Genomic DNA, 13,428 nt, shown 5'->3' on the forward strand with positions numbered 1-13,428 from the left:
AGTGTGTGTCACGTACAGACTGCACTAAAATAACTATTCAATCATAAAATAACTATTCAATCTATTCAATCATAACTATTCAAACTATTCAATCAATACTTGGTGGTCTGTGATTGTCATAAACATTCACCTGAATTCTACTTGTTTTTTTTTTCAGATGTGGTTTGGACTTTATGGAGAACCTGAAGGAAAAATCTCTTGGTGGAGCATGCCAGCAGTTGCTCTTGCGAGAGGACAAGCTCTTTGGCCAGAGAAACCATGACGGATAGAGGGGTTGTGGTTCAGGTTTGCAACGAGGACGATAAAGACACGCTCCAAAAAGACTATGAAACCCTGCTGCTCCACTTATGGATGGCAGTTCACACCACCTTTAGTTCCACACCCTCAGGWGAACACCTAGAGATACTTCGGAGTGCGGTGGAAACCATAACGCTGCTGGAAGAGAAGGACCAGCAATGGGAAGGGCGGCCCGAGGGCAGCAGCGAGGCCCCCGTGTGGCGMCCACACCAGTCCCGGCGCACCCACGACACCCTGCTTGAAAAAATGGTGGAATCTCGAATGAGGAATGCGGCAGTGGAGGAGGACAATATTAYCGTTAGCAGTGTGGACAGCCTGTCAACGTCCATGAAAAGGGAGGTATGTAGGATGGGCAAGTGTCTGAAGGAGGACGTTCTCAGGYTMGCKAGMGARYTYAGGGACTGCTACCCCCRAGACTTTGACGTGTGCAACTTGTACGTGAGACTTTACCATCAGAAGTTCTCAGCAAGGTTAACGGAACTGGCCCGCTCTGGGCTCGATGTGGATGACTGTAACTACCTCCTCTGCTGGGTGAATAATTACTATCCAAAGTAAGTGGGAAATGGGAGGGCAGTTGCCCTGGATTCTTGAAGGGCTTGTTAACAATCAGTGGAAGTGATAGGGGCAATTTTATTTTTTAAATGTTCAAATCACATTTAAGTGATGTCATATGTAGTTGATTTGAGTTGATTGGGCCATTACATTTAGAACATTGCACACTTTCCCCTATCACTTCCATTGATTGTTAGCTAGRYGTGGCTAAAGTTAGCTGAAGTTTGTAYTGGCTGGAACCATCCCACTGGGCAAACACTGGTTGAATCAACGTGGAAAACTATTTGGATTTCTAAAAAGTCTTCAACTTAATGGGATTTCGTTTTCACCCAAATTTATACAAAATCCAATTACAGAGTGACATTTTTGGTTGATTTCACATTGAATTGACGGTAGTTGACAACTCAACCAAATGTAAATCAAACCAGATGTTGATCTAACGTCTGTGCCCAGTGGGAAGCCACTACTGTTTGTGGCAGATGCTAAGATGCTCACTATTTMCAMGGTGAGGAACCATTTAAAATAAKATCCTGAACATCCTGAAAAAAAGGCTAGTTCCCCTTTTTCTAAATTGTCTGCAAACTAAAATGCTGCATATTTTGCGTAGCTGAAGTTTTTCTACATTATCCTCCTGCCTTGTACAGTCTTTGAGTGTTTCTGAGATGTCTCGTATGGTTTCTATCAATGACATGAGGTCATTTACAACATGTTATACCCTTTTTATATCTGTTTCAGTGACATCTTAAAACACAAAGACCTTGAGGGGCACATCAACATGGAGTCTTTGGGAYCTCTTTTATCTGAGAAGGATCTCACAACATTGGAYGAGCAGTATKTACTACAAAAAGAGGTAAACAGGATGCCAGAAACAGCTAAATCTAATGAACAGGCTAAATCCAATTGTAGACTTCTAGACCATCCTTTCAGAGTAGCCTGGTCCCAGATCTGTTTGTGCTGTCTTGTCAACTCCTATGGTGTGTTAATGACCATAGGGTTTGGCAAGATAGTACAAACATATCTGGGACCAGGTTACTTTCAGAGTGCTTTATAATTGGAAATAATGTATTATTTTATAATGTTGTATACAATATATTTCAGAACTATAGTGTCAAGCTTACAGACTCGTGAGGACCTGTGCTATGTTGTTTTCAGAGTKAACTCAGGACCTGGTTCTCCAATGCTCTCAGTAAGGAGGAGGAGGGTTGGCTCAGTGGAAAGAGTCCAGAACTCATTGACGGGTACTGCTTCTGTCCTCTGGCCATTGACATCATACAGGTTGAAACCTATTGGATTACTACTACTTCTTCTAGTACTTTTCTGCGTTCAGCCCTACTCTGTCTTTYACCTGAACATGTTCTTCTTTGTTTTCATACTACAGATATGAAGTAGCTTTTTCTCCCGCATGGTTTTATACAAGCTTCATATTAACATGTCACCTTGACAAAATTCTATTTAAACTGACATTACCCTCCAAAACCAAAGTTTGTCTGATATTTTCAAAACAATGAGCACCACAAATCAGAAGTATTTAATAAATGCACTGAATTTCATACGTTTCTACACTGAATTGAGTTGACATGGAATTAATCCCATCCCTGCTCTAAGCTATGTTGACTGTACAGGGTCAGGTTGTATGTGCTAATACTGTATGTTGTTCTGTTTACTAGGCTGTTGATGGGGCCATGAGAGAGGCCAGGACTATTCTGGGCAGTGAGGCTAAAGCCCAGAGAATCCTGCGTCAGCTGGACAGCTTCRTGATAAGGTAGTGTACCCATTRCTTATWGCTCTGYCCACTGGGTRGTGRTCCTTACGCACCAAATGGAKMYAAACAGACTGAAACAGAGAGAGACTACCTGGACTTGTCCAATAAGTAACACTGATTTTCCTTTTCCATTGCAAAACATTTTGGTTATGTGCCTTAATGAACATATCCTGTCGTATTTGAACATTTACTTTTCCATTGTTCTTCTGAACTTAATCACCAAGTTTCTTTTGAAAAACAAATAACTTTTTCCATTAAGTTTGAATGGTTTGGCTTAGGCCTGTCCAATCTAATATTTTACTGATGAACATGCACGTTGATATCCAGCATCATGCTCAAAGCCATTCAATTAGCTTACTGTGTTCTGGTTTCACGGCCACACAGACAAATAGCATAATTCTACATGACCTTTTTCCTGGAAAAAGTTGGTAATTCAACCTTGGTGTTCTATCTACACTGTCTTGTTGCAGACTGTCTTTGACCTTGTTTAGTTTATAATGGTTATGTATGCTACAATTAAGTGATAATGTCAGAGAATATGGAATGCCGTTTTGGGTCTTTGCATGTCAAAAAATATACACGTCAAATAACAATATTTGACATGTCAAACCAGTCAAGCTAGCTACCGCAGAAGTTGCTAATAACATCTGTATCAAAGATATAAGCAAAATCAGTTTGATCCTGATCAGTTTGATCCTGATCTTATTTKAAATGCTCACACAGACGTTTTRCCCATTCGGTTGAAAAAATAATGCCTTATTACCAACACGGTATTGTAACCTCATCGTTCGTGGTAGGTATGTCACACTGTGTGCTTGTTTGCAGACTTTTATGTTTTGTACAGCTTTGACAGTGCTACTGTCGTAGTGGTGGAGCTTGGCTTGCACGTGAACGTTCAGCACACACAGTATTCTATAGTAGTGGTGGAGCTTGGCTTGCACGTGAACGTTCAGCACACACAGTATTCTATAATAGAATTGTGTTATTTGACATGTCAAATTATAAACGTATTTGACGCGTCAAATAGTGTTATTTGACATGTATTGTTTTTGACACGCAAAGACCCAAACGGCGTTCCATATGAGAAGCCAGTGTTTGGAGGATATATTGACAAGGGTGTTTTTAGGCCTGAGACAATGTCGGCTTCGAGGGCATTATCACTTTTATACAACGGGTTACCAACATATTCAAATAACTTTATTTTTATTAATTTATTCATACTATTTCATCCTTCCACAAGATATAGTCCCAAAACAAATCTAGGGTTGCTACCCAAGCCGGCTGGACGTTCATTCTATCAGTTCGGTTGCCAGAGACGCAACCCAGTTGTTCAGTCTTTTTGTTCTGTATCTATGGACGCGACCCAGTTGCTCATTCTAAATGTTCCATTGCCATACTGGCTGGCAATGTTCTTATCCCTTGCTTGCTAGCTAGTCAACTACAGCTAACTTACAGTCACGTCAAAAAGCCAGAGTAACAGCAAAGTATCTATATTTGCATTTGTCTAAGCTGTTTTCTAGTGACATTTATTTGGATACATCCATAACAATTAGCTAATGAGGCGCGATTTCGGCTGGCATAAAAAATGTGTTCACTCGTCAGGACACTGTTGTTCAGAGGAGCTAGCCAACAACGCAGCTAACACAATCACTTCCAACTGAAGCTGGAAAGACAGCAAACTAGCTGCACTTCGTTTCGTTTTACCTTTTTTCAATTGACATTTCTTTGTATATATCTTTAAAAATGATGCCATCTGATACATAATTTCGACTGGCTAAGAAACGCTMCCTGCCTGTCTGTCTCGTTCTGACTCGTTCATTACTATGGGACAGCTGGAGATCGAATTTGAATATTGAAACAATTTTTCAAATGTCGGCGAGACAGACAGCAAGGTTTATACAAATCTCCGCTGTTGAAAACGAAATGTTAGTCTAAAAAGAGATGTGACATAATGTCTGCTTTTTATTTGCTTGGCTGGGCTGATGAGACAGTGGATTGCGCAGTCAGATGGAACAGAGTAAATAGGCATTTTAAAGTCATAGATTTCACTGGTGGTAATTTGTGGAATATACACCGTCTGAAATGCAGTTTTAACCCATTAGCATTCAGGATTAGACCCACCTGTTGCATAAKTGAGGAATATGTACTGCAGTGTTATTATTCAACATTTTACTGACATAATGAAAAAGAACCTGGAGATACATGATGACATTTTGTACAATGTATATTTGCAGCTATAAGAGATCTCTTGAAGAATTTGTGAAGGGAAGACGGGAGAACACTCAGGCAGTCGTGAAAGCTAACCTGGTTAACATTGAACAATTCAGGTAGGCCAACAACTGTTGTTCATTTCACCAAGTCATTTGTTTCATGAAATCACATTTTCTGTGTTAATTTGCTTGGTATTTGAAGGGTAGCTAGCTACACATGAGCTTCATAACACATGTATAATCCTTACATAAAGCATTCATAAGCACTAAATAAGAATTTCATAAATGCTTTTTGTTTCTACTAATCCCCAAGGTCATGAAACAGTCTTGATATACATGCATGCAGTCTCATAATCTAAAGTTGTATCATTTGTTCTACTTATCTACCTACTTTTAGACACACCAGGAAAGGGAAAGGTCAGTTGTAACTGAATACATTCAACTGAAAATATGTCTTCCGCATTTAACCCAACCCCTCTGAATCAGAGAGCTGCGAGGGGCTGCCTTAATCGACATCCACGTCATTGGCACCCGGGGGAACATTTCTGCCTTGCTCAGGGGTAGAACGACAGATTTTGACCTTGTCAGCTCGATATTTGAAAGGACCTTTGAACTGCCATTGTCATTCTATCCCTCCAATCCTCCCAACCTCTTATTTYACTTCATAAATCCAACATTGATGTCATGACATTGAATCCTCCTTTACAGAGACTTCATAGTGAGAAGAGAGGAGTCAATCCCAGAAGAGACCAAGACAAGCTGTATGTCCACATTGGCAGACCTGAGAGACTGTGGCTACGGATACTTCACCGGCCCCATACATGAGGAGCTCAGGGTAGGCTACATGTGACAGCAGAGACACCAAACATAATAGTCTAGCAATAGTCCAATGTACAATGCTACGTTTGCTCCGTTAATTCGGTTGACTTTTGGCATCTATTTCAAAATCCCAGACAACCTTTCTCAAATTAGATGATTTTGCCTTACCCACGAGTTACTTGAGAGACTTGTCCCGAAGCCACCYAAGTACTTTGCTCTGTTAGTCTTTCCCTCGATCCTGACTAGTCTCCCAGTCCCTGCCGCTGAAAAACATCCCCACAGCATGATGCCGCTGCCACCACCATGCGTCACTGTAGGGATGGTGCCAGGTTTCCTCCAGATGTGATGCTTGGCATTCAGGCCAAAGAGTTCAATCTTGGTTTCATCAGACCAGATAATCTTGCTTCTCATGGTCTGAGTCCTTTAGGCGCCTTTTGGCAAACTACTGAGAAGTGTCTTTGTCTGGTCACTCTACCATGAAGGCCWGATCGGTGGGAGTGCTGCAGAGATGGTTATCCTTCTGGAAGATTCTCACATCTCCACATAGCAACTCTGGCGCTCTGTCAGAGTAACTGTCGGGTTCTTGGTCAGCTCCCTGACCATGGCCCTTCTCCCCCGATTGCTCAGTTTGGCCGGGCGGCCAGCTCTAGGAAGATTCTTGGTGGTTCAAAACTTGTTCCATTTAAGATGAATGAGGTCATTGTGTTCTTGGGGACTTTCAATGCTGCAGAAATGTTTTTGGTACCCTTCCCCAGATCTGTGCCTCGACACCATTATGTCTCGGAGCTCTACGGATTTATTTCCGCACGTGTAATAGTTCCAATGTAGTTTCCTTTTGGTTTTGGACTCGTCAATCAATCCAGTTTATTTTATCCGCTATCCCCTCATGACCGGAAAACAAACTCTGTTTTGACATCAAGGCCGATTCCACTGTGGGCAAACTGATAGCATATCCTACAATCAATACGAGAGTGTGTGTGTTGCAGAGGTGGTTCGTTGAACTGCGCTCCTTTTGACCTTTGCATAAAACCCAAATACCCATGTTGATTGAAAAGTCTATGGGCTATAGCTCAGCGAGCTTAGATCGTCAGTGATGTGTACGCCGAGGAACTTGAAGCTTTCCACCTTCTCCACTGCGGTCCCGTCAATGTGGATCGGGGCGTGCTTCCTCTAGTGTTTCCTGAAGTCCATGATCAGCTCCTTTGTTTTGTTGAGTGAGAGGTTATTTTCCTGGCACCACTCTCCCAGGGCCCTTACCTCCTCTCTGTAGGCTGTCTCATCATTGTTGGTAATCAGGCCTACTACTGTTCTGTCGTCTGCAAACTTGATGATTGAGTTGGAGGCGTGCGTGGCCATGCAGTCATGGGTGAACAGGGAGTACAGGAGGGTGCTGATCACGCACTGTGTTGAGGATCAYCGAAGTAGAGGTGTTGTTTCCTACCTTCACCAGCTGGGGGTTGCCCGTCAGGACCCAGTTGCAAAGGGTTGGGTTCAAAGCCAGGGCCCCGAGCTTAATGARGAGCTTGAAGGGTACAATAGTGTTGAATACTGAGCTATAGTCAATGAACAACATTCTTACATAGGCATTCCTCTTGTCCAGATGGGATAGAGTGGTGTGCAGTGTGATGGCGATTGCATTGTCTGTGGATCTATTGGGGCGATAAGCAAATTGAAGTGGGTGTAGGGTGTCAGGTAAGGTAGAGGTGATATGATCCTTAACTAGCCTCTCAAAGCACTTCATGATGACGGAAGTGAGTGCTACAGGGCAATAGTAATTTAGTTCAGTTACCTTGGCTTTCTTGGGTACAAGTGGGGCCAGCAGACTGGGATAGGAAGAGATTGAATAAACACTGTAAACACTCCAGCCAGCTGGTCTGCTCTGAGGATGCGGCTTGGGATGCCGTCTGGGCTGGCAGCCTTGCGAGGGTTAARACGCTTAAATGGCTTATTCACGTCGACCACGGAGAAGGAGAGCCCARAGTCCTTGGTAGCGGGTCGAGTCGGTGGCACTGTGTTATCGTCAAAGCAGGCGAGGAAGGTGTTTCGCTTGTCCGGAAGCAAGAKATCAGTGTCCGCGGCGTGATTGGTTTTCCCTTTGTAGTCCGTGATTGTCTGTAGTCTGAGCRGTTGAATTGCGGCTCCACTTTTGCGGCTCCACTTTGTCTGTACTGACGTTTTGCCTGTTTGGCGGAGGGAATAACTACACTGTTTGTTTTCGGCCGTATTCCCAGTCACCTTACCATGGTTAAATGCGGTGGTTCGCACTTTCAGTTTTGCTAGTTTTTCAGTTTTGCTATCTATCCACGGTTTCCGGTTTGGGTAGGTTTTAATAGTCACAGTCGGTACAACAGCTCCTATACACTTCCTGATGAACTCACTCACCGTATACGTGTATTCATCAATGTTATTCTCAGAGGCTACCRGGAACATATCSCAGTCCGCGTGATCAAAACAATTTTGAAGCATGGATTTCAATTGGTCAGACCAGCGTTGAATTGACCTTAGCACGGGTACTTCCTGTTTGAGTTTCTGCCTATAGGAATGGAGGAGCAAAATAGAGTTGTGATCAGATTAGTAGGCCTTGTAGGCATTTCAAAAAGTTGAGTAGCAGTGGTCCAATGTTTTTCCAGAGCGAGTACTACAGTCAATGTGTTGGTAGAACTTCAGTAGCGTTTTCCTCAAATTTGCTTTGTTAAAATCCCCAGCGACAATAAATGCGGCCTCYGGATGTGGTTTCCAGTTTGCATAAAGTCCAGTGTAGTTCTTTGAGGGCCGTCATGGTATCGGCTTGAGGGGGGAATATACACGGCTGTGACTATAACCGAAGAGAATTCTCTTGGGAGGTAATACGGTTGGCATTTGATTGTGAGGTATTCTAGGTCGGGTGAAGAAAAGGACRTGAGTTTCTGWATTTTATCACATTTACACCATGAGTAGTTAATCATGAAACATACACCCCCACCTTTCTTCTTCCCGGAGAGTTCTTTATTCCTGTCTGCACAATGTACTGAGAACCCAGCGGGCTGTATGGACGGGGATAGAATATTATGAGAGAGCCATGTCTCTGTGAAACAGAGTATGTTACAATCCCTGATGTCTCTCTGGAAGGAGATCCTCGCCCTGAGCTCGTCTACTTTATTAGCCAGAGACTGAACATTAGCGAGTAATATACTCAGAAGCGGTGGATGGTGTGCACGTCTCCTGAGTCAGACTAGAAATCCACTCTGAATACCTCTTCTCTGCTGGTGCTGTTTCGGAGCTGCCTCTGGAATAAGTTTAATTGCCCTGGGGGGTATGAACAAAGGATCCAATTCGGGAAAGTCGTATTCTAGGTCGTAATGCTGAGGAGTTGCCGCCACTCGGATATCCAAAAGTTCTTTCCGGCTGTAACACAAAAAAAATTCTGGGCTAATAATGTAATAAATATCACACAAAAAAACGAAATACTGCAAAGTTGCTTAGGAGCTAGAAGCAGAGCTGCCATATCTGTCGGCGCCATCCAATCAAGTTTTAGATACATCTCAAGGATGATCAAGGGGAACAAGATGCACCTGAGCTCAATTTTGAATCTCATAGCAAAAGGTCTCAATACTTATGTAAATAAGGTATTTCAGTTTTTAATTMTTAATACATTTGCAAAAATGTTTAAAACCTATTTTCACTTTMTCATTGTGGGGTATTGTGTGTAGATTGATGAGGATTTTCTTTATGAATTAATTTTAGAATAAGAATAAGTATGTCATATGTCCTTAACGTAAAGTTGCGTTTAAATGAGGTATTATTGAATGTGCAGAATTGTACTTTATATATATTTWAAAAAAGGACATATTATAATACCAACAACTTGCCAAAAATACAACAACATTGAAACGAAATGGAAGAAAATAGAATTTGCCTTTATAACAGCTAGTTATCTGTTTAAGAAGAGGAAAACAACAAAACAGCTATTTGGAGTCAGATCACTGGAATGTTTCCATTACCTTTGATTGGTTTCATTTTGACTCATTAGGGTCCCTATTAGCCGACGCCAACGGCGACAGCTAGTCTTACTGGGGTCCGACATATAATGAAAAATGCATTGCAGACAAAATACTTTACAATTTACATACACACACTACATGTTCATGTTTTTAAATGTATCTGTCAGTTACACGTACAGTGCATTCGGAAAGTATTCAGGGCTCTTGTCTTTTTCTGCACTTTGTTACGTTACAGCCTTATTCTAAAATGGATTAAATTACATGTTTCCCTCATTAATCTACACACAATACCCCTTTGTGAATAAGCGAAAATGTGTGCAAATTTATAAAAAAACTGACATACCTTATTTATAAGTTTTCAGAACCTTTGCTATGAGACTCGAGATTGAGCTCAGGTGCATCCTGTTTCCATTGATCATCCTTGAGATGTTTCTAKAACTTAATTGGAGTCCACCTGTGGTAAATTAAATTGATTGGACATGATTTGGAAAGGCACACAAATGTCTATATGAGGTCCCACAGTTGACAGTCCAAAAACCAAGCCACGAGGTCAAAGGAATTATCTGTAGAGCTCCGAGACAGGATTGTGTCAAGGCACAGATCTGGGGAAGGGTACCAACACATTTCTGCAGCATTGAAGGTCCCCAAGAACACATTGGCCTCCATCATTCTTAAATGGAAGAAGTTTAGAACCACCAAGAATCCTCCTAGAGCTGGCCGCCCGGCCAAACTGAGCAATCGGGGAGAAGGGCCTTGGTCAGGGAGATGACCAAAGTCAGAATGGTCACTCTGACAGAGCTCCAGAGTTCCTCTGTGGAGATGGGAGAATCTTCCAGAAGGATAACCATCTCTGCAGCACTCCACACCAACCAGACGGAAGCCACTCCTCAGTAAAAGGCACATGACAGCCCTCTTGGAGGCACCTAAAGACTCTCAGACCATGAGAAACAAGATTCTCTGGTCTGATGAAACCAAGATTGAGCTCTTTGGCCTGAATGCCAAGCGTCACGTCTGGAAGAAACCTGGCACCATCCCTACGGTGAAGCATGGTGGTGGCAGCAACATGTTGTGGGGATGTTTTTCAGTGGCAGGGACTGGGAGACTAGTCAGGATTGAGGGAAAGATGAACGGTGCAAAGTACAGAGAGATCCTTGATGAAAACCTGCTCCAGAACGCTCAGGACCTCAAACTTGGGTGAAGATTCAGGATCCAACAGGACAACGATCCTAAGCACACAGCCAAGACAACGCAGGAGTGGCTTCGGGACAATTCTCTGAATGTCCTTGAGTCTCCCAGCCACAGCCCGGACTTGAACCCGATCGAACATCTCTAGAAAGACCTGAGAATACCTGTGCAGCGACGCTTGAAAGGATCTGCAAAAAGCAACAAAAAWAAATATGTGAGAAACTTCCCCAAATACAGGTGTGCCAAGCTTGTAGCGTCATACCGAAGAAGATTTGAGCCTGTAATCGCTGCCAAATGTGCTTCAACAAAGTGCTGAGTAAAGGGTCTGAATACTTATGTAAATTTGATATTTCCGTTTTTTGTCAATATGGGGTATTGTGTGTAGATTGAAAGGAAAAAAAACATTTTGATCAATTTAAGCAGTTTTTGCTTTGTCATTATTGGTAATTGTGTGTAGATTGATGAGGGGGGAAATTATTGAATCCATTTTAGAATAAGTGTTAAGAGAATTATGTTCTCAATGATCATAAACTGAACTTCAATTAACTACTCAGTCTGCAACCCAGAATTMATAAGATACTGATTGAAATGAAAACAGACAGAGGCCCAGCCTACAATAGTCAAATGTTTATTCATGAGAGCGCTCTAAAGTCAAGAATACAAAGACATCCATTTTATAGGTGCACACATACTTCCACACAAACAGTAGATATCCTACGCACATACATACACACAAACAGTATGTGAGTTTTATTCTTCTTCATGGTTCTCACCACTGTGTATGCCTACCCTGCCGACAATTCCATTCCCCCCGAGATTAGAGAAACCTTGAGAAATCCTCCCTGTCCTCATAAGTTTTCTCAGTTCCTGCCAGGTTGGTTCAAACACAGTCTAACTGTTCTCGGCGTCTTTCTTCGCCCCCCCCCCAAACAAGTTCAAATCCTGAGCTACGCCTTGCTCAGACAGTCTGTGTTTTTCCACTATACAGATACAGTGTTTAACCTAATTCTGACTAAAACTACACACATCATCAMATTATAATTTTATGATTCTAATCAATTTCATACAGTTATAAGGTTTCAGAGTGGAATTATTTAATCATTATCTTTCAACCATATACATTATTTAATCAATAAGGCTGTAACGTAACAAAATGTGGAAAAAGTAATGGGCTCTGAATACTTTCGGAATGCACTGTACGTGTCCGTACAGACACACAACAAGTAGGTCACACATGGGGAGAGGCATTGAGCTGGAGGTGCTATATTTGTTTTCTGTGAACCTTCGTTCTTCTTATCTAACCTAATGGTAGTAAGTAAGTAGAATAAATATAAGCCTTCAGGAGAATTCCCTCCTAAATGGTTTCCGACCATCATTATCAAGGCCACAATATTTGAAGTGCAAAGTGTGATTGTAGGTTATAATGGTACAATGTGGTCATCCAAGTGACCACTCAAATCACATGGCCTGGACCATCTTTGTGGGTTACAGATTGTCTGTTATTCTCCAAAATGTTTTTACTTTGCTCTTCAGTTGTGATGAAACAGTTGATGCATATTATTAATAAAACAAATTTGTTTTATTCTAATTTTTTACAAATTAGTGGAATAGAGAGGYAACTGATTTTAACTTGAACTAATATGAAGTTGTTATGGCAGTACACCTGCAAAGTTTTCGCATCCGTGTCACCGACCATGTTCTGACCCACTGGTGTCAACTGCTTCAAGGTCAGATATTGACCTCTGCATGACTTCCTGTCTCCTCAGGTGCAGTACCATAGGCTGTGGACGCAGGCCTGGTTTACTGGGGGTCAGATGGTACTGGATGAAGTTCTGGGGACACTGGACAGACACATGCAGCAATTCACAGACCTCAAACCCATCTGTATGGAGGTAAGGTTACACTCACACACACATTGACCTTACACACATAGTAACATTACACACATAGGGACATTTGTGTGTGTGTAGGAGCTGCTGGGCCGGCTCCACATGGAGATGATGGTGGAGTATGTGAAGAGGATGATGAAGAGGAAGATGACGCTGAAGAACAAGGAGCAGCAGGAGGCAGCAGCCAAATTATCTGGCTGAAGACAGCAGCAAACTGAACACCTACTTTACTGAAGCGGTAAGCACTGAAGACGCACACACACACACACCTCATATTGCAGTTAATATAGCTTGAGCGTGTGTGTACACAAACACATGAAAGTAACAGCATTATACACACAAAACCAACTCAAACACACACTTCAAAACATTTATCCTAAAATTGTTTTATTTCAAATGTTTATGATGCATAAAGAATAACAAAGGAATAAAGAATTTAAACAACAAATTAACCCCTAGAGTAACATAATACAAAAAATCCCCATCAAAATGTCAATTAAGCTAGAGACGTACAGTACCAGTCAAGAGTTTGGATACACCTACTTCATTCCAGGGTTTTTCTGTATTTCAAAGCTGTCATCAAGACAAAGGGTGGCTATCTTGAAGATCTCAAGTATAAAATATATTTTGATTTGTTTAACACTTTTTTGGTTACTACATTATTCCATATGTGTTATGTAATAGTTTTGATGTCTTCACTATTAGAAAATAGTAAAAAATAAAGAAAAACCCTT

The 13,428-nt window shown here is 41.8% G+C and overlaps 1 protein-coding gene across 1 annotated transcript in view; it reads left to right on the top strand.

Moving 5' to 3' along the window:
* The first annotated feature begins 258 nt into the window (after positions 1–258).
* The window catches only part of LOC111954052 (tumor necrosis factor alpha-induced protein 2), a 19,620-nt gene continuing 6,450 nt past the window's right edge, over positions 259–13,428 (top strand). The window contains exons 1-7 of the mRNA XM_070435732.1: positions 259–848; positions 1,585–1,699; positions 2,002–2,124; positions 2,517–2,611; positions 4,846–4,938; positions 5,530–5,656; positions 12,572–12,697. Of these exons, the coding sequence (XP_070291833.1) occupies positions 259–848; positions 1,585–1,699; positions 2,002–2,124; positions 2,517–2,611; positions 4,846–4,938; positions 5,530–5,656; positions 12,572–12,697 (1,269 nt within the window). The remainder of the gene's footprint in view (positions 849–1,584; positions 1,700–2,001; positions 2,125–2,516; positions 2,612–4,845; positions 4,939–5,529; positions 5,657–12,571; positions 12,698–13,428) is intronic.

Source organism: Salvelinus sp. IW2-2015, linkage group LG28, assembly GCF_002910315.2.
Source record: "Salvelinus sp. IW2-2015 linkage group LG28, ASM291031v2, whole genome shotgun sequence".
NCBI classification, from domain to species: Eukaryota; Metazoa; Chordata; class Actinopteri; order Salmoniformes; family Salmonidae; genus Salvelinus; species Salvelinus sp. IW2-2015.